General features: G+C 42.8%; 1 protein-coding gene across 3 annotated transcripts in view; it reads right to left on the reverse strand.

The window, feature by feature from the left end:
- The window catches only part of LEF1 (lymphoid enhancer binding factor 1), a 248,260-nt gene that overhangs the window by 223,221 nt on the left and 2,616 nt on the right, over window positions 1-22,423 (reverse strand). For all 3 annotated transcript variants that reach the window (XM_030190796.1, XM_030190798.1, XM_030190797.1), the window contains exon 2: window positions 10,863-10,929. In XM_030190796.1, the coding sequence (XP_030046656.1) occupies window positions 10,863-10,929 (67 nt within the window). The remainder of the gene's footprint in view (window positions 1-10,862; window positions 10,930-22,423) is intronic.

The following is a 22,423-nucleotide window of genomic DNA, read 5'->3' on the forward strand; positions in this document are numbered from 1 at the left end:
TTAGAAGTTAGGCACATTGCATTACAGAACACGCTTAGCGAGTTGTGCGCGTAAATTGTAATTATTGCAAATTAGTGCTCAGTATTACATCTTAAGAGCTGTTATCAATGCTGATTAGCTTGCAATACCAAAAGCTGTGAAAACGACTTATGATCACCTAAACTTCCGGAAAGCATTAAAAGCTAACCTGTTGAAAAAGGCATACCCTACCGACCCAACTTAAATGCCTGTACCCTGCAACACAACGAAACCAAAGCTCGTAGTGGACATATAATAACTCTTCCTCTCTATGATTCTCTAATGTGTCTGTACACAGGAACCTTATTCTACCACAACATTACTGTATTTGTTCATACCGGAACTGGCGAACACCTTTACGGTACTATGTAAGCCACACTGAGCCTGCAAATAGGTGGGAAAATGTGGGATACAAATGTAACAAATAAAAATAAATAAATAAGTTATGCACATTGTTACAGAATACGCTTGGATTTCGGTGTAGATCTCTAGGCGAGCTATATAGAATCCAGGACAAAGGCACTCTTACTGTCTACATAAATTGGCTACTAGTCATTTAAAGTGTTTCTGAAGCATTTCCTAGAAACTACAGGCTGTACAGCACCAAGAGACATCCACTGTGCTATTGCTGCTGTTCCATTTCTGCTTTGCTGACATAACACTGCTGATTCTTGTTGCTGGCCTGGCATTTAAGCTAGCTCAGACCTCATTTTAATCCTGAATGGGTGACATAGCCAGGAGGTCATACATTTAAAATTTCACTCCTGTAATAAAAGGGCTGCTACCTTCACATTAAAATGAAATAACCCCAATTTGGTATACAATCTGTCCTGCGAATCTGGATCCAGTTGGCAGCCTTAGTATAAGTGCACTCTCTGCTCCAAACCCATCCCTGAGAATGAGTCTCTAATGTATGTATATGTGCATGTGTTGGGCAGTTTTCAAGAGGCCCATCTCCGCACACAAAACCCTGTTTTAGCTGAAGAAATTGCCCTCAAAGATTCTAATCCTCAGGATGGTCAGACTGGAATTGTGGAAGACGGGGGACGGGGGACGGGGGGGGGGGGGGGGGATTCTGTTAGAGGATTGAAATGTAGAAAGGACTTCTCTTGATGGGATGATGCCACAAAGGAGGATATTCTAAATGGGGCCACCGATGCGGGTAAATGGGAAAATCATGTTATGCTGGTGACTAGGTGAGAAACAACAGATTGGGAACAACTTAGTCAGGAAGGAAGTATAGGGTCCTTTTACTAAAGGGTTGGCGTGCGAAAATAGACTTGCCGCACACCAACCTGGAACTACCCAGCGGTAGTTCCCCAGCGTGCACCATTTCTGGTACTACAAAAATATTTCAATTTTTGTACCACCAGGTTAGCGTGGGAACCTTTACTGCCACCTCAACGGGTGGCGGTAAGTGCTTTCCCCCTCCCCCCCACCAAAAAAATGGCCACACGGCAAATGGTTCACTTACTGCAAAGCCATTTCTTTTCCAGCAAAAAGGTCGGCCTTTTACCTGCTGTGGTAAAAGGGGGCCTCAGTGTGCGTCAAAAACATGCGCTGACGCTAGTGCGGGCCCCCTTTTACCGCAGCTTAGTAAAAAGGACCCCCCCCCCCTATGTTTGGTGATGTTTGTCTGTACAGTTCAGGTAATATGTTGGTAAGTCAGTAGGGACCATATACAAGGCAATAAGGCAACGGTACCAAGAGGTATCGGATGGGGTTCCTCCATCTCAGATGGTGCTCAATTACAGACTACTACTACTACTACTACTTATCACTGCTCAAAGAGCTTACAATCTAGATAAGACAGGCAGACAGACAGAACAATGAAGGGGTAAGGGAATAAAGAGGTGAGGATAAAATGACAGGGCAGATGAGTAGAGGTTAGGAGTCAAAAGCAGTGGTAAAGAGGTGGGCTTTAAGTTTGGACTTGAAAACGGCCAAAGACGGGGCTAGATGTATAGGCTCGGGAAGTCTATTCCAGGCGTAAGGTGCAGCAAGATAAAAGGAACGGAGTCTGGAATTAGCAGCAGAGGAGAAGGGGACGGATAAGAGAGATTTATCTAAAGACTTGGGGATCAGCTCTAGATCCCTGGTCAGCAATACTGGTGAAAGGGGCTAAAATCTTGTCTGACAGGCCATGTAAGACTGATTGTTAACACATCCTTAACAGACGGCAAGAGCACTGGTGAGGCATCAACTGAGAAACCATTTCTAAGTCCAAACATTAAGGCCCATCTCCAAACTACCTTTTCTGAGCAAGGTAAATTAAAAAAAAAGGTGGAGTCTACGGAACGGGCAGGGCTGCTGCATCTATTTCAATCCAGATTTCAGGCACGTAGCAGCAAAGAGGCTTTGTTAGTCTCTTTGCTGGATTATATCTGCCCAATTCAAAACAACAAAACAGGGCCCGGTCAGAGCCAATTATAGTGCTGGACCTTTCCTCTGCCTTTCTGGACCCTCTGTATAATTCTATCTATAATGCACCATGGGACAGCAGGGCTGAGCTATTGTTGCAACACCGATGACATACAAAAGTGTCTGCCAGTCACTAGCAATGGATTAGATTTGAACACAATTAATTAGGGCGATTACTAGTGGCTAAATGGCTACAAACAAACAAAAGTTCAGGTTTAATATTGGATGTGGAATGGGTAAGGAAAGAGGTTCAACACCCTGATTTTCAATTTATGATTAATCACGTGGTTGGCCCAATTTCTGCATAGTTTTGGCATAAAACTGGATAGGGTTAAACATTTTTCAACAAGATCTCAACGGTGATAAAACATTATTGGTTATCTCTGTGCTATATGGCAATCATGGAAGGAGATTTTTTTTTTTAATTTTAACTGGGAAGGTTGCTGTGCAAACAATAAGATACATTGTTTTCATTAAAAAAAAAAATAATAAAATAAAATAGTAGCTATATTTGACGTAAAAATATTTCTATGAAGAAGTTCCCAAATAAGAGCCAACAGAAACTGTCAAAGCCATGGCAGAAACAAATCTAGTTAGCAGTGCTGCTTTAAGAGGCGGGGTGGTCCATGGAGGAGGTAGAGGCATGCAAGCCATGTGCAAACTCACTGTGAGGCCTCATTTGCTTGAGTAAATAGAGGCTGAAAAACAGGTCAGAAAGGAACAACAAAATGCAAAAAAACACTTTGCTGCTGGATGGTAGGATAGATATTAAAGATATTATTCCATCAACTAAGTAACTTTACTGACTGAACATCCTAGGGATCTTGAGAAAAATACAGACTAGCAGGTCTAGCCACTTACAAAAACTGGATACTACCTGCTTTAGCATGAGGTATCATTTGTTACTACTCTGAAGCAGGGGTTCTCAACCCAATTCTCAGGACACACTTAGCCAGTCAGGTTTTCAGGAAACCCACAAAGAATATTCCATGAGATCTCATGCATATCTATTGTGGGTGTCCTGAAAACCTGACTGGCTAGGTGTGTCCAAAAGACTGGGCTGAGAACCCCTGCCTGCTCTGAAGAATGAAAATACAACATCCAGAGCACCCTTTGCTGATAAAACAAACAGGAAAATATTTGTTTTTACTTTTACAATAACTAAAGGCTCTGTTAATACTGAGGTCACGTAGCAAGCTAAAATGGCGTCACTCTGGCAGCATCAAACATTAATGTCTGAAGTGGGTGCCACAGGCAAATGGGATAACAAGCAGTCAGAGGAATTACCCAGGTAAAGAATGCAGGCATGTCTGGGTCCTAAACATAATTGTTATTCAGGTGTCTCATTATATGTAAAGGTGGCCTCCTAGTGGTAGTACCATGAGATTACTACTAGGGGTCAGGGTGGCCATTTTGATTCCCAGACTGCTCCTGTCCCAGTCCACTATACTGGGGATAACCTCCAGGTAATTCCCAAAGGTGGTAGGGGGCATGGAGGGTGGGATTCCTTGACAGGTTGTAGGTAGAGCATTGGGGCTGAGGCTTTTTGCTCCGATGTGATTTGAGGAGGTTGGGGGATGAGACCAAGAGCTCCACCAAATCTGTGCACTTAGCGCATCTACATGGTGGCAGTAAGTGAAGCAGCTGCACTATCTAGAGTCACGACAACTAATGCACGGTAGCGATCTGTGCACTATCATAGTGGGCCACTCCTCTGATTTGTCCCTGTTATGCCCAGGTCCCGCACCTACCTGCGTTAAGAAGCTAGCAGAGGTGTTGTCACCAAGCTGCTGGTTTTAACACACAGTAGCTGCTAGTGCAGTTCATGCTAATGTCTCTCTCACGGTAAATCCTGCACTAGCTGTTTAATCAGCTTAGTAAAAGAACCCCTACATTTTCACATTAAAAAAATGATATAGCAATCCTATATAATAAAACACACCTCCAACATTCTGAAGCCGAGAAAGTGAAGCCTTCAAGCCTTGAAGCATTCCTGCAACGTTCCGGAACTAAGTGTCGTCAATTGAGGAGATGGAGCCTTACAGAGCGCACGAATGCTTCAAGGCTTGAAGGCTTCACTTTCTCACACACACACTCTCTGTCTCTCACATACACTCTCTCTCACACACACATACACTCTGTCTCTCTGACACAAACACACACACACACTGTCTGTCTCTCTCTCACTCATTCTCTCTCTCACTCACACACACACTCCATCTCTCACACATACTTTCTCTCTTACACACACACACACTCTCTCCCTCTCAAACATACACACTCAGAGGAAAACCTTGCCAGCGCCCGTATCATTTGTGTCAGAAACAGGCCTGTTTTCCTAGTGACTTAATATTAGTTTAATGCACAGGAAACAAGCTGAATGAAATTCCAACAAAAAAGGACAACATTAGATCATCTATTTCATCATTCCCCCAACATCAAATAACGTGGGCAGAGGAGAGATCATAAGAAAATAAAACAAACCGAAGAAACAAAGTTAACAACATTTTATTGGGTTATTCCCTATCAATATGCCTGAAACACAAATCGGCTATAATTATCCTATGAGCCCACTGAAGGTACAGAACTAAATATCGCAACAGCTTCTTGTCTAGAAATCTGTTCTTTCAATCAGGCTAGATCAAAGAAAACATATTTCCTCCCAGCACACTTAACTATGCACATTCTGGGAAAACAATGCAAAAAAAACCCAAAACAAAACACATATCCAAGGCCAGGGCATGCAGATGCAATTGTAAAAATTCTCTCTACAACCCCTGTGTCTTAGGAGATATTAAAACAGGAGACATGCAGATTTTTTTAAAATCCATTTTGTCATTTCACTTCCCAAGTTATCTATAGTTTTTTTTGTTTTTTTTGGGGGGGGGGGGGGTCATTTTTTAATAATGCTCATTTTAGGGTGTTCATTAATAATATGTAGTGTCGCACAGTGCTGCCATTTCAAGTTAAAAGCATGAGAAATGTTGCCAGCCTTTCCCATTATTTCAAACAATTGCGCATCTTTAATATTAAAGGCTACGCCTAAATACCTCCTGTACCCAATTGTAACTCACCTTGAGCTACAACGGAAAAAGGAATGAGCTAAATTGAAATACGTAAATTAAACAAATTACTAAAATAACCTGTTCAAACAAGGAAGTGAAAGCCATGCATGGATTTTTTAGTACTCTTCAACCAGGACATCATTGAAAGTGACCTTGCTCTTACCAGACCACAGTCATTTTCAATAGAATAGATCCCAAACCGCACCTCCAAGTCTACAGCCAATCGATAATATCTATTAAACATTACCATTCCTCTAAACAGTAGAAAAGACTGCACCAGCCCTACGGTGCTCACTCAGAGCAGAGTTGAAAAAGCACATTAAAACCAATTCCAATGCAAGAAATGCATTTTTCAAGGGACATCCATTATTTTAAGAATATATGCACCCTTTCTTATAGTAAGGAAATACCACCATCCTTTTAGCTGGCAGAGTGCCACTCATACACACACACACTCAAACCTATCTGTTTCTGCATACAGTTCAAACTCCTCTTATTGACTTACAAGTGCATTCACTCTGTAGCTCCTCAGTACCTCTCCACTCTCACCTCTCCCGACACTCCTCCCCGGGAACTCTGTTCACTGGGTAAATCTCTCTTATCTGCACCCTTCTCCTCCACCGCTAACGCCAGACTCCGTTCCTTTTATCTTGTTGCACCATATGCCTGGAACAGACTTCCTAAGCCAGTATGTCAAGCTCCATCTCTGACTGTCTTCAAATCTAGGCTAAAAGCCCACCTTTTTGATGCTGCTTTTAACTCCTAACCTTACTCACTTGTTCAGTACCCATATTTTATCATCCCCACCTTAGTAATTCCCTGCATATACACATATAAAAAATAAAAGTAGTCAGCTGAGCTCACCTCTGTGCAGTTCTCTTCTGTGGATACCGAGGTCTGGCAGTGCCTGGAAGACTCACTACATACACCTTCAACAAATCTCCTGCATGTGTTGAACTTGAGTTGAGACAGAGAGAGACCCAGGTGAAAACGTGCAAGTGCTCGTCAGGGACGTCCTTTTTTTTTATTTTTTAGATTTTGGATGAAGGACGTCTAAGTGTTAGGCGCTCAAGTTCCACCTTCGCTATGCCTCCAACACCCCCTTGAAATTTGGCCGTCCCTGCGATGGAGCAGTTAAGGACACCCAAAATGGATGTTTCTCCAAGAAGGACATCCACGTCTTTTCTCTGCCCGACACCCCCCTTGGTATTTGGCCGTCCCTGTGATGGAGCAGTTAAGGACGCCCAAAATGGATGTTTCTCAGAGCACATCCACACCTTTGCTCTGCCCAACACCCCCCTTGAAATTTGGCCGTCCCTATGACAGGGCAGTTGAGGGCATCCTTCTTTTCGTACTGGAGGAGAGCTTGGTTTCCGCCCCAATAAAACAAAGGTATGTGCGTGCGTCCCCACGGGAATCCCGCCAGAACATCCTCCATCCACACGGGAATCCCGCATGTTTATTTCCGTCCCCACGGCACTCCCGCTGACCCGGAGGGGATTCCCATGGGATTCCCGCGGACTCCATGGGTTCCCCGCAAACCACGTTCAGACCTCTAGTTCAGATACACCTACCAACAGCAAGGAACCCGCTTTGTTTCAGTATATAACATTTCATGATAAGTAGTTGCAAATGGTACAAACTGGGCAGGCACTTCCACTTTCCGAATAATAAACTGCCACAACTTTTCAGCAGGAGAATTAGCATCAAATAAGTTAAAGTGGGGCTCTGCCACATGCAAACAAGAGCCCTTCCTAACCTCTTGACTTCAGCGTGTGCTGAACTCTTTGAAGTGATGTGCTCCATGTAAATAAACCTGATATATACAGAACTGCAGACACGCTGCTAAAGAAAAAGGGAAATCTGTACAGCTGTCCTCACATCATGTTCTCATGCCGAATGCATGACCTTGTCACCAGTCTGCGTGCGCCCCAACATTCATCCAACTTCAGTGGGATAATAGCAACAACATTCCTCTCTATAACTCACAAAAAGCTTTAGCACAATCCAGATCAGCTATGCGAGAGACAGCCGAGCAAGCTTCTCCACAGTGGTACACTGGAACCCCGCCTGGATGAAAGCTGCTACGGAAATCCAAAGCAATGCATACATTTCGCCCAAAAGGAGCAGAGGTGCAATGCAAGCATGACTGCTGGAGTTACAAATAACCTGGCTTCCAGAGGAGGAGGAGAACTGGACTACTTCTCTTGAACCTGCTTCCCGAGGCACTTGGAATTTTCCAGCAACAAAAGCTTGAACTGAGCTGGAATGTGCTGGGATTCCACAGTGAAAGCAACAGTGTGACAGCAAGCTCACCAATCCTCAGCCACAGGGCTGTTAACAGAGAGGAACCCTCTCCCCCATTTCAGATGAGCCGATTGTATGAAAGGAACTACGTTTTTTTTCTACAGATATTCCTCTTCTTCACATCTTGAAACCTGCTACAAACATTTGCTCTTACAGTTCTTTCACGAAAAACGTGGTGCACAGGGATCTTATCTTAATGGTGAACTCGGTTTCTTATCTATATATACCAGCTGGATCCCTGGTCCTCACACGTACAAAGGAGAATAGAAACTGCCTCTGTCTTTTCTTTATTGCCTAGAAGCCATCCAGAGGGTAGACACAGATGTCTTTGTTTAAATAACGCTGAAGACTGCTAACCTAAACTCAGGGCCAGATGTGTGAAGGGGTTTCTCCCAATTTGTGTGTATGGGAAAAATGCTGAACACATCTGGTCCTTACTCTCTTTTCAGCCACTGGCATTCTCACACACCAGCCTGAGATTGCGAACAGAAGTGCAGCAAAAATTAAGTTGTGTACTCTGAATGTGACGTGTTTGTGCTAGCATAAAGCCCAGGCTTGTCCAACCTAAAGCCCATGGCCCACCAAGTGCTTTTTTCTGGCCCTCGGAAGCTTGGCAATTCTTGTGGTGCTTACAGTGGGATTCCTGCTTCCCCGCCATGACTCGGCTCTCTGTAAGCATGAGCCATGCAGTGCCACAAGTTCAGACTGGTCTCGTGGTTTCAAGTCTCATGAGACTTGAAACCGTGAGACCAACTCAGCTCAAGCTTGTGGAGAGTCGTGTTGCGGTGGGAAAGCAGAAATTCCACTGCATCTTCTGTAGCTGAAGCCAGGTAAGGGGAAAAACTGGGTGAAGACTGGAGGATACATGAGAGAGAGAGAGAGACTGGGTGAAGGCTGAGGAGGGGGCAATGCATCGTCGTATTCTGCCACTATTTAACAAAACATGTGGCAAAATATGAAGGTGCATGTTTCGGCCCTTTGAATGTTACAAAATATAAAGCCTGGCCCCAAACAGAAAAAAAAATGGACAAGCCTGATATAGCCTGTCTGAAGAGCCCCAGCTGATTCTCCCATGAAAGGAGAGAAAAAGCTCTATGTGTCACCATTTGAAAACAGGGCACCTGGTTTAAGAGGACAGGCAGGTGCCTATTGAGGCCACTCTTTTATAAGACCGCTTTTCTACAGTTTTTGCAACCACATCCAAAGCGATTTACCTGGGGCAACGGAGGGTTAAGTGACTTTTACCCAGAGTCACAAGGAGCTGCAGCGGGAATCGATCCCAGTTCCCCAGGACCGAAGTCCGCTGCACTAATCGCTAGGCTACTCCTCCATGCATGTAACTGTGCGTTTATAAAATCGTCAAGCAGCAACAATCTCACGTACATTGCAGGTGTAAACGTCTGTTCCTAGATTATTCATGTATATACAAAAACATCCAAACTTAGGTGTAGGAAATATAGATAATACCCAATAACACTCTCTCAGTATTCACGTAGCATATATCTATATAGACTAAATATATTTTATTCTGTATAGATTTATTCCACTTGACTACTGGGAAGGTGTTATTGTGAACTCTCTAGATGATTCATACATGCACATGGATTATCATATTTTATAATCTACATTTGTACGTACGAGTTCTGCCCCTTTACATGCCTTCCCGCAAAGTGCATGCCATCATTTACTTTTATTTATTTGTTACATTTGTATCCCACATTTTCCCACCTATCTGTAGGCTCAGTGTGGCTTACATAGTACCGGAGAGGCCTTTGCAGGCTCCGGTGTGATGTTGTGGTAAGATCGAGTTCATGTGGCACAGTCACATTAGGGATGACATGGCACACACTTCTACACTGTTCACAATTTTAGAACGGGCCATAAATGCATGAAAATGACCCCTAAGAAGGAAAGTCAGTACAGGCCACTTAAGGTTAGGTGCTGGGATGATGCACACCAAGCACTAATTCTACATTCGCAATTTAGCCTGTAATTACCGTTGTAGAGTACTTGCTTACGTCAGCATTTATGCAGCCAACATTCACGCCATGTCAACGGCAGGTGTAAATATCCACAACCAAGTGTTACAGTTTCATGTGTCAGTGACAGTATTCTATAACTGTAGAATATAAGTGCTGGGCAGCCACAACGCACCCATGCCCCTCCCACATCCACACACCGCCTCCCCCAACAGTTACATGCTAAAGGATATCCTTATAGAACTACAACTAAAAGCATTTATGGATGTAACTGCAAATTACTGCCAATTCGTTCCAATTATAGCTGATTAATGGTAAAGTAATGCCAATTAGGGTCTAATTTATCAATTAAGAAAGGCACATAACTGACACTATTCTATAACCTATGTACACAAGTTTGTGCACTAACCCCGGGATTCTATATACCACACCGAGATTTCCACACAAAAATCAAAGCATATTCCATACTAACGTGCATGTTAATTAGTTAACAAGCTAATCAGTGCTGACAATTGGATGTTAACAACCAATCAGCTCTAATCAGCATTAATTCGAATTTACGCACACAACTTGCTAAGCGTAAATTGTATAGTTGGAAAAGAGGGTGTGGCCATGAGCGTGGAATGGCATGCTCAATTTTAATGAAATTCAGTGAGCACAAATTTTGCACATGCTCAGTTTCACTAAAACCAAGCATAAGTGCCAGGGCAGGTAAGCAGGGCAGGCAGTGCTGAGTATCGCTACAGGAAGGCTTCTCCTGGCAGGGCTGAGGGACCCTCGCCAGCCCAGGTATGTGGGGTTGTGGCGGAGGTGGAGAGCGGTGTGGAGGTGAGGCAAAATGTGCCCCCCCCCAATCGAGGCTATGCCCCTAATTGAGACTCCATGCCCTTGGAGATCTTTGAAAACCTTTTAACTGATGCTGTAGAGCAAGCAGAAACAAGCTTCCACCTCATAAGGATTCAAGAGTGCTAATGCAGGGTATCACACTAAAGTTCTGCCTGGCTGTAACTTACGGAAAGCAGGCCTCCTAACATCCCAGTAGAAAGACAGAGAAATCAATAAAAAGTCTCACCTTCTTCTGGGTGTTCTCTGGCTTTGTCATGATAGGATCCTTGAGGCACTTGTGTTCGCCTTGACACCTACCCATACAAAACAAAAAATAGATGACATATTTCCTGTTAAGCAGACACTTCAAGGAATAAGATGGGTGACATTTTTATTATCACCAATAACAAACATCTTTACTTTAAAAGCTATTTTGCTCTTAGATGCTTAACGGCAGAAGGAAAACATTATGTTAAAAAAAAAAAGGAAACAAAATGTAAAATCATACTATAATGTTAGAAGACAAAGGTTCCTGAATAAATTGCAAGTAAAACTTATCAAGTACATAACAATCGTACTGTTTCAAACACTACTGATTCAAAAACCACGTGATCTTATGGGAAAGAAATAATCACAACGGTCTGTTTTGAACCTTTGTGATTTATCCATTCAAGGAGATAATGGTATTTCCCGATCAAGATGGACATTAATTTAATTTTAATTAACATTTATTTGCTGACAAATTGAGAGCATCACAGAAACATGAATATGACATCTAAGGCCTAATGTTCTTCACTCATCTTATGATGAATAGCTTTGGGTGACAGCTCATCTCTGAGCAGTTTCTTATCTGCCCCCCCCCCCCCCCCAACACAGAAGCACAAAAAATACATAAATAACCGAGCACCAAACAGTAGATGAAGTAATGGCAAAAGCCAGAAGGGATACTTGGTTGTATAGGGGGAGGAATGGCCAGCAGGGAAAAGGAGGTGATTATGTCTCTGTATAAATCCCTGGTGAGATCTTGTTAGAGAATTGTGTACAATTCTGGAGACCACACCTTCAAAAAGATATAAACAAGATGGACAGGGTCCTAGAACTGGGTTAAGACATAAGCAAACTAGGCACCTGCCTAGGGCCCAAAAATTTAGGAAGGTCCTGTCAGATGTGCTCAGGACCCAGGAGACTAGGATTGTCAACTGTCTAGATATTTCAACTGTCTTGAAGCCAGAAGGATGGCTAAAATGGTTGATAGTTTTCAAAGTTGACAGAGCACACCAATTTCTCCTTCTTCCAGTGCAGAGCCTGTAGTAGGATCCAGCCAATGGGAAGGCTGCTCTAGTGAAAGGAAGGAGGGGCTGAGCAGTGCAGGGGGCATTGGAGAGTGCCAGTGGAACTAGTGATGGTCCTGGGGGGTGGGAAAGAATATTGAGAAGGAGTATGAAGGTAAGAGCAATGGGAAAAGGGTGAAAGGTCTGCTGCTGCAAGCTGAGAAAAAGAGCTGGAAGCAGACGCAAAAACTTTATATGCTAGTAGTCAGAGCTTAGGGACAGAGGGAGGGAGAGCACTGACTGAGAGGCCGATGCAGAAAGCTACTGCGGGTTCTACACTACATCTTGAATATATAGTAACAGAGACAATGGCAGATAAAGACCTGTACGGTCCATCCAGTCTGCCCAACAACATAATCTTATATATGATAATTTATATGCATACCTGACCTTGATTTGTCCTTCCCATTTTCAGGGCACAGTCCACAGAATTCTGCCCAGCACTAGCTTTGCTTCCCAATTACCGATGTTGCCACCCAATCTCCACTAAGCTTCTGTGGATCTATTCCTTTGTGTTTATCCCAAGCATTTTTGAATTCTGTTACCGTTTTCATTTCCACCATCTCCCGCAGGAGGGCATTCCAAGTATCTACCACCCTCTCCATGAAATAATAATTCCTGAGATTTTTCCTGAATGAATAAGAGAACTATCTGGATTTGTAACCCTGAGAGCCACACTGTGGCCCGGCATTCACCATGAACTCTCCCTTCAAAGCTGCACGACTGACTAAGGAAGGACAGCAGCCTGTTCGAGGAACCCAAGGAATGCTTAAGGTCAATTCTCTCCAAATACTTTACCTGCTCAGTTCTGTACTTATAACCATACTTCAAACAACAAACAAAGGAAATCAACAACACTAACATGAGAGCTACACTGTGGCCTCTCGCCTAATATAAACTCTCCCTACTGCTGCATGACTAACTTTGGAATTATTAATTCCTGAGACAACATGACCTCTCATCATCAATGGTAGCTTCTACCTTCAAGGAGAACTCAGTTCTGAAATCTTTAAAAACGCACATTTAAAACTGATAAAGAGCGCTAAACCCGACTGACTTAAACTAAGCTATCACCATGAAGTGGCTCGCAGGGATTTGCTTAGACCATCAGAATACTAGTATGGTTATGGACCAGAACACAATGGCTAACATTCGACGGCCTAAAAAACCTTGCTACCTTTTGCAATTAACCAAACAACTTTCCCTTTTGGAACACAAGTCTCAACTCACTCCTGTCCCAGCCATCTATAATCAACACTAGATCTGTGGGGAACAAGGCTCTCCTAATAGCTTGATTAATTCATTCAAATGGAAGCCAGCACCATGTTCTGACCATTTCTAAATGGATTTCACCATTGATATCTGTATGTCAAGCTTAACCAGACACAAGTCATTCAAACTCATCTCCACCAGAGGTAAAATCAAAGAGGCCACTTTCTGGTCGGAGCTCCCTCACTATCACATCTCCTACACATAGTTCGATCAAATCCCGCTGGGACACAAAGGTGAAAGCCATACCAGACTAAACTGCTGCATTTACCACTAAAAAGGACAAGACATCCAGAAATTTGCCATGGTTTACAGAGGAGCTATCAATCCTAAAAAAAGAATGTTGACGCTTTGAAAAGCAATGAAGAACAAAGATACTACTGATAAATTCAAATAGAAGTCAACCTTTCCGACACTACAAAAAGGAGGTAGCCGACTCAAAATGCTAATACTATAGCAAGCTACTATCAAGATGATCTTGACAACAAAAAAATTTTCTCCTTAGTTAAAACAATAGCTTCCACTAATAAGGATGAACTTTCACAGAAAATATGTCCCACTGCCCAAGACTTTGCTGATCATTTTGCCAATAAGATCCACCAAATTATGGCTGAACTATCTAAGGCTACTCCAACAGAGGAAAACAGCCCAATCTGTAGTTCAGCCTTGATCGCCGGAGATCCTACAACCCAAGGACTCAAAAACTGACCAAAACTGGGAATCCTCAACTACTAGCAGCTAAAAATGTAAGATCAATACTGTTGAAATGCTCCCAAGCCAACTGCTCCCTGGATCAATGCCCAAAACACCTACTCAAATCCATCCCTACGGAAGCAGTAAACTGGTTACTCGAACTCAATGAGCTGTTAAAAATTGACTCTCTTCCTCTTCATATGGCAAAACTGTTCTCACTCCATTACTGAAGGGATCTGGGCTAGACGTAACATTTCCTGCAAACTACCATCCAATGGCAAGCATACCCCTTTTTACTAAACCTACATTAGTAAACAAATCTCTTTATCTGGGAAAAAATTTTATTTTACACATCGCAATTTGGCTTCAGATCGTCACATAGTATGGAAACATTACTGCTAGTTCTAACTACATTTGTCAAACACCTATACAAAGGCGACCAAGTAACTCTTCTCTAATTCGATAGATCGGTGGCGTTCGATGTAGTTGACCACACATTGCTACTCAAACACCTGGATCAGATAGGAATAATAGGGACTGTGCTCAAATGGTTCAGTGAATTCCTTTCAAATCAAAGCTATTCTGTCAAGAAAAACAACCAACTTTCCAACTACTGGTCTACTAACTGCGGGGTCCTGCATGGATCTCCCCTCTCATCAATTTTGTTCAATCTCTTTATGTCATCCCTTGCCTCAATATACCTGGGACTTAATGAACTACTATTATCCTACGCAGATGACATCCTGCTTTTCTTACCAGTAACAGCATCAAACAAAGATCCAACTCAGTCTGTAGCGAATCGTATGACTGTTGTTAGCACTTGGGCCCTGACCAATAAACTGAAACTGAATGCGCCAAAAACCAAGGTCCTGTGGTTCTGAAACAGAGAGTTAAGGTCCCATCATCAATATCTTAGTCCAATGGTCAAAGCTTTACAGTCGAATCTGAAACCAGAGTATTAGGGGTCTTGCTTGATTCTTCACTCACCTTCTCTTCCCATATTAATCCGCTATCACTATTCAAAATGAGACAGCTACGTCTAGTCAGACCATTCTTTGACCAAAAAGAATTTGCACTACTAGTCCAAATGTTAGTCCTACCTCACTTGGATTACTGTAACGTTCTATTTCTAGGTATAGAGTGTCAATATCAGAAAAAAAAACTGTAAATCATACAGAATACAGCTGCAAGAATAATATACAGATTGAATAGATATACTAGTGTTTCAACTCATCTTAACAAACTGCACTGGCTTCCCATAGCAGAAAGACTCAGGTTCAAAGCTGCTTGTTTAGTTTTTCAAATCTTACAGGGCTTCACCTCTGAACTGCTAAGACTGCTTCACTATATCTGGTCCAGTCTAACAAACGAAACAATAACCAATGATAGCAACATCATTTCTAAAGACAATTCGAAATCAGAAGATTTTCAGCTCTCTATTCCCCGTACTTAATATGGAACTCTCTACCTATTCCCATCAGAAAAAAAAACAGCTGTCTCAACTTCAGGAAGAGGCTAAAAACCATTCTCTTCCCAAAGACTGTGTCATAATAATCCATCATGATTTCTACTTCCTAGTATCATCCATTATCCTTTCCTTTAATGTTTTTAGTCTCATGCATTACACCAACGGTCTCTAATGTTTCTTATACCTCACACTACCTCCTTTTGTCTCACCGAGAATGTAAACAGCACTGAACCCTGGAAAGAGGATATTAGCGGTGTATAAGAGTTGAATGTTACTTGCCGAGCAATGCAGAAGGGGTTTAGCACACGTTACTCACAAAGAAGACATGGCTATAAAATGGATGGTAACGAGGCCATTAAGCATTTTGCTGCAATACACAGAAAGAAACAGTGGGTTTTGATGTGAGCACAATGCGGGAACTTTTTCATGAGGTCTTAGGTAGTGTAGAAGGGTTGGTTGAGGAGAGTGGGTATATAGTGGCACCCTGTCCCTTCCCTCCCCCCTCCCGAACAATAAAAAAAATGCCCTAGTGTCTAGCAACATCTCCTACCCCTCCCCCAGGTACCCCAGACCCTATAATTTAAAAGAGGCAGGAGTGATGCCTACTCACCCTTGCCACAGCGCATCATCTTTTAAAAGAAAGGGGGAGGGAAGGGGGGGTCAGTCGTGGAGGGTGCTTCTAGACACCAAGGAATTTAAAATAAATAAATCAGGGGAGGGGATTAGGGTGTGGTGTGTACAGGCAGCTTGTTTTTAAAATGTCACCCTACCTATGTGAATAGCCACTGCCCATGCACAAAGAGGTAGGGTGATGTTTTGCAATTTGCATGCTCATTGAATACTGCATCCTCAGACAGGTTTAGTTTGTTTGTTTTTACAGAAAGCATGTGGTAGAAGCTGTTCAATCAGTGGCTCTATCTTGCACCTTTCTGCATGGATCTCTGAATGAGCACACAAACAGCAGCAGAGCACCAGAAGACAGTGTGCCTGTGTGTGCCTCGGTCTTGTTAGACTTCTTCTTGTAAGCTTCATATTTGTTGGGGTATATTGGACTTTGGAGTTATTGTACTGTGATTGGTTTTTGCTATGTTGTCTTAATGTCTGTTTAACTTTTTTCAATGTTTAATAAAAGCTTCATACAAATTAAAAAAAAAAAAGTAAGAGAACATGAATGTGACTGAATTTTAGCAAGCATGTGTCTCCGGTGGAGACAATCTCATATTTCCCTTTTGAAAATCTGGGCTAGAGTGGAGAAGTATAAATGTATCCATATGCATAATAAGTGAAAGGAAGTTATCAGCCGGAGGAATTTACCCAGCTATTAAGTTACCTGTGAAACTTCCTTTGAAAAATGTCCTAATACTGCCTCCACTCTGTCTATATCCTTTCAGAAGCAAACAGAGCTAAATATCATTTTTCCATTTGTGAACCTTTCTCACGTGTAAACTTTGTAAATTTATACCTCACACATTCCCCCGGATTCTATAATTCCATGCAGAAACTGAAGCTAATTCTATAACAAAGCACAATTGGTTAATTAGCTAATCAGCGCTGTAAATTGGTAGTTAACAAGCAATCAGCACTAATTGGCATAACAGCTGTGCGCCTAATTTAGGCATCCGGATTTACACTAAGTAAAAAGTGGCCTAAACAGACGTGACCAAATTTGGTTGTATGGTGAGCAGTTTGGTGTATTCTATATACCGCGCGGAACTTTAAGCCTATACTTTAAAATTTAGCATACTTTAAAGAATAATGTTTTTTCCAGGCACCAGGCACCTAGCCCTTTGCCCTTAAATCTCACTCTTTGGGGCAGTCCACCTTTGGTTTGTACCTCAGTTCACTGCTGCAGAGCTGCCAAGTTACCCAGTATTCCAGGAGGGAGACTAGCATATGTGTAGAAGAAAAATAAAATTGCAAACAGAATGCAAATGGACTATGCACTAAACATGGGAGAGCATGCCAGAGGCATGGGCATAAAGGTCTGCTCTAGGGGCCCTGTTTACTAAGGTGTGCTAGCATTTTAAAGCCTGTGCTAAACTCTAGAGACATTCATATATTCCTATGAGCATCTCTAGCGTTGGCGTGTGCTAATTTTTAGCACATGCTAAAAAAACGCTAGTGCGCCTATAGCACAGCTTAGTAAACAGGGCCCTTGGTGTACACAAGAAACTTGTATTGACTTCCGAAGTTGAATATGCATACATCCATATATCTAGTAGAATGCTTTTCACTGCAGTTTCTGCAGGACTGTTATTCACGTGCAGAATAGCATTAGATGCCCACAAAAATTTGCGTTAAAGCTGAACTAATCTGTGCACAAAGTCTAGTGGAACTCAATTGCAGTGGCTCCTCAGTATGCTGTTCATAGCCCCTGATTTTACCCACTGAAATCAGCACTGCAGGTCCCATGATGCTCCAGGATAGGGTTGTCAGAAATCCAGGACTAGCTTAAGATCTCCTTCCTGGAACTGGGTAACTCGGCAGCTCCAAGCTCTAACCATTAAGCACTCTATTCGAAGCATGTTCTTGCCTGGTCCCCATGCACACTCACAAACTATTAGGACCACCATAACCAGAGCTAGGCTCTGCCTACACTTTTCCCTGCTAATTCTGGAGAAGTGAAATGTGTATGGGGGGGGGGGGGGGGGATGGAGGGAAGGTGAATGGGAGAGGGAAGGTACACAGTAAATGAGGGCCCACATATTTTTGCCTATGACCCAATATAATTACAGATGTGTGAATGTGTGTCTAAAATCTAACACACCTAAAATCTAGCTGTGGTCAGTTCAGAGGATGGCTATTAAAAACGTTAACAGTCATTGTCATGAAGCATATGGGAATAGACAAAACATAAGAAGAGCAGAAAAAGGTAGATACATGAGAGAGCATTAAATAAAAGCCCAAGGTACAAATTCACAGTAACAATACATCATGAAATCATAAGATGAAAGACTAATCTAAAGAAACAATTCTTTATGGAAAAGATGATGAATCGTGGGAAGAGCCTTCCAGTGGTGATGAGATGCAAGCTATACTGAATCCAAGAAAGCATGGGAGAAGTACAGAGGATCTCTGAAGGAGCGGAAGAGATTGTACAGCTTAGTTATTGGTATGGATGGGCGGGCAGGCAGAATAGGCTGTATGATCTTTATCTGCCTGCCCATGTATCTGGTGTGGAGGAGTAGCCTAATGGTTTGTGCAGTGGCCTGAGAAGCAGGGAATCCAGTTCAATTTCCACTGCAGCTCATTGCGACTCTAGGCAAGTCACTTAGCCCTCCATTGCCCCTGGTACAAAATAAGTACCTAGTCCTCCATTGCCCCTGGTACAAAATAAGTACCTAAATATATGTAAACCGCTTTGAATGTAGTTGCAAAAAACCTCAGAAAGGTGGTATATCAAGTCCCATTTCCCTTTCCCTATTTGAGATTCTACATGGAATGTTGCTACTATTGAGATTCTGTTGCTACTATTTGAGATTCTACATGGAATGTTGCTATTCCACCAGCAACATTCCATGTAGAAGCCTGCCCTTGCAGATCAGCAACACGGCCGCACAGGCTTCCGTTTCTGTGAGTCTGATGTCCTGCACGTTCAGACTCACAGAAACAGAAGCCTGCGCGGCCGCACTGGTGATCTGCAAGGGCAGGCTTCTACAGGGAATGTTGTTAGTGGAGGAGTAGCCCAGTGGTTAGTGCAGTGGACTTTGATCCTGGGGAACTGAGTTCAATTCCCACTGCAACTCTGGGCAAGTCACTTAACCCTCCATTGCCCCAGGTACAGAACAAGCACCTGTATATAATATATAAACCTTTTTAATTTCAGTAACAGAAAGGTAGTATATCAAATCCAATCCCCTTTCCCCATTTACTACTATACATGTAAAGGCACATTTTAGAATGAATGTCGAAACTGGAATTGAGATGTCTGGGTCAGGATGTGTCAAGTGCCGCTGGTATTTTAGAACAGGATCTGCTGTTGTAAAATACATGCAGGAATGGACATGTATGAACCAGTTACGTACAGCAGGAGCATTCTTCTTACAAGCATCATCAAACTGGGTCAGTATCAGGCTCATTTTCAAAGCACTTAGCCTCCCAAAGTTCCATAGAAACCTATGGAACTTAGCCTCCCAAAGTGCTTTGAAAATATGCCTCTATGGGAACAAACGTGTACACATGTACGTCAGCCATTTTAGTAACATACACATCTACGTTTATGAAGCTGTCACGGTGCCCAATATCCTTTGCCAGCGGGGTACTAAGGGGACAAGCACCCCTAATCCCTCCAGTAGAGCACAGCACAAAATCAGCAACTTTCTGAAACCAAGGCATCTCTGGGAACAGGTATAAATTTTAATTTTCTTGTTAGCAGCCATAAACATGCATTCATACCCCTTCTGAAACGGGGAAGGAATGTACGTGTATCGTTTTTCCTCACCCTAGACCTGCCCAAAACACACACCCAGACCATACCCCATTGCCATATGCATACTGGGATAACGCTACCATATTGGGATGTAGACATACAGTATATGCAATAATCTTAAATGTGAACAGGGCTCCTATAATGGACACCATTATAATTCAAACATTCCATTATTTATTGACAACTTAAAAACTGATGCTTATAAATTTGTGTTAGTTTTTGAAACTGGGACTAACTAATGGAGAGAGAAATTACTTTTCAAGGTTCAGTTTATTTATTCCACTGCCTCGATAATAGAAGTCTAAGCAGTTACAAAATCATGATAGGGGAATCGAGAGAACAATACAAAACAAACAGAAAAAAAACCCAAACAGTAATACAATGGGAGAACAGGAAAAGGTAAAATAAAAAAAAATACAACATATTCTGAGAGAGAATGACAGGGAAAGGCTAAAACATCTCTTATTCAGTTGGAAAATGCAGGCCATTCCGGGAGGGAAAGAAAATCTGAGGATGAAACAATCAAGGTCAGAAAGGCAGTCTGGGACCTTGCAGAAAAACAGTAACTGTTTAATCAGAGCTTTGAATTCAGTGGAGGAGCTCTCTCAATGTAGAAAAGAGGAAGGGAATTCCAGGGAGAAGGTGCCATGATGCCGAAACAAAAGTCTGGGCCAGTGCCAAGCTTAACTCGGAAGGATGAAACAGATAATAATAAATTTTTCTCATAAGAACAAAAAGTTCTAGTGGGACAGTAGGGTATAAAATTGTTAGCCAGAAATGATGCAGAATCTGAGGACCGGATCTGATGGCTTAATGCTACAATTTTAAAGGGTATTCTGTAAGCAATGGGGAACCAGTGGTCCGTTAAGCAAAGAGGGGTTATGTGATCAAACCTCTACAGTAGTTTAACAGTCATATTTTGAACAAGATGACACTGAAAAAGTAACATTTGTCATTTTAAAAATATACTGTGGCACTTCAGTGGCAAGCAGTTCGAAAAACAGCAAAATGTTGCACCTCTGCAAATTATTAGGTAATGTGTTTATTCAGAGGGCACCGGCCGCTGGCGTCTATCTATCCAAGCATTTGCTTCCTGAAAGCAGAATCCCAGAGCTGTGAGAATAAATATTATTCCTAAAGACTTTAAAACAAACTCGGTGCCTTTATGACCTAATCATGGGAAGCAACAAACAGCAGGTAGGTGATAGGATACAAATGGGGTCTTTTAGGAAAGCTTAGCTCGAGTTATCTGCGGCAGATAACGCAAGTTAAGCTTTACTAAGAGACCCCCCCCCCCCACCTAAGAGATGCTGGCACTGCGGCAATCTGAAATTGTGAATATGTGGGAAATTGAAGAAGATGAAGGAATAAATGAAGGAAGGAAGATGAAGGAATAAATCTGAAACCTGGGAGGAGGGCAGACCCCAAATCACATCAGTTCACACCTAGATGCCCATGTCTGTTTTCTTCCAATTTAGGCCTTCTTTGACTCTGTTACTGTTGCAAAGACTTGCTGAATCCCAAATTCATTGCATTTGGACTGACAGACAGATAGAGGGAAAAGGGGACCAAGGAAGTCAGAGCTCACTGCCCAAAGCAATATCTTAATTAAGTACAGTATTTGGAGATGAAAGACTAGACCTAAAATATGACTATCTGGGCACCGTCAGCTTATGACAGAGCTGTTTTTTGTTTGTTGTTTAATGTGGGCTTCTTGTATATCATTCAGTCACCTTCTCCATTGTGCAAGCACACCTAAGACTAGTTAGGACACCAAGATGCTGGGGTGGATGGACCACGGTCCAATAGTGGCCAGCTTGGGTCACTTGGAAGAAGCCAGCAGCAAATCCATTAGTTCTGCATGAAACTTCTGGTTACAAATTGCTAAAATGTGGAAAGATAGGTGAATAGAAAAGCTGAGCACAGACATCACCAAGGGCGACCGACTGGTCCGGAGCACGCTGTTAATGGGGGGGAGGGGGAGTGAGAGATTTTCCCCAATGTCGGCCTGGGCGATCGTGACATGCTTCGGTGGGAGCCTTGCTCGCCCAGGTCATGGGAGACAAAAAGGGCAATACGTGTTTCGTTGGCCTGGCCGGGGTGGCAAAGGCTCTAGAGGTCTCAGCCAGCCCTGGCCAGACACGTTGGGATTGGATGAAACTGTGGATGCCCTGCGAAGCATCATCTAATGGATGCTTCAGATGCTTCCCTTTCTTTCACTGGGAGGAATTGGGCAGAGAATTTTGAAGGCAGCGCCTCCAAGGACCAGGATTCTTCCTGCTCCTCGGAGGCGTCTTGTTTATCCGACCCACCCGCCCTAATTTCCCTACTTACCTTATTGTTTTTGTTGCAGCTCAAGGGAAGTGGTTACTCGAGCTAGGAGCACCTGAAAGGAGGTCCTTTGAACAAAGCCTTAACCTTCACTGGATGGTCAATATTAGGCCTATGCTCACAAGCTCAGACCTGGAGGTCCAGGCCTGTTCTTGCTCTACCTAGAATGGCAGGGTAAAAGGATTTTTCAGAATTTGTTTAACGTTGAACAGACTCCTGGCTATGTATGGCAGAATGTCCGCCTTTGTTTGATTTGAGGTTTTTTTTCAATGCTGGGGTAAATTTTG

This window comes from Microcaecilia unicolor, chromosome 2 (genome assembly GCF_901765095.1).
Source record: "Microcaecilia unicolor chromosome 2, aMicUni1.1, whole genome shotgun sequence".
Taxonomy (NCBI): domain Eukaryota; kingdom Metazoa; phylum Chordata; class Amphibia; order Gymnophiona; family Siphonopidae; genus Microcaecilia; species Microcaecilia unicolor.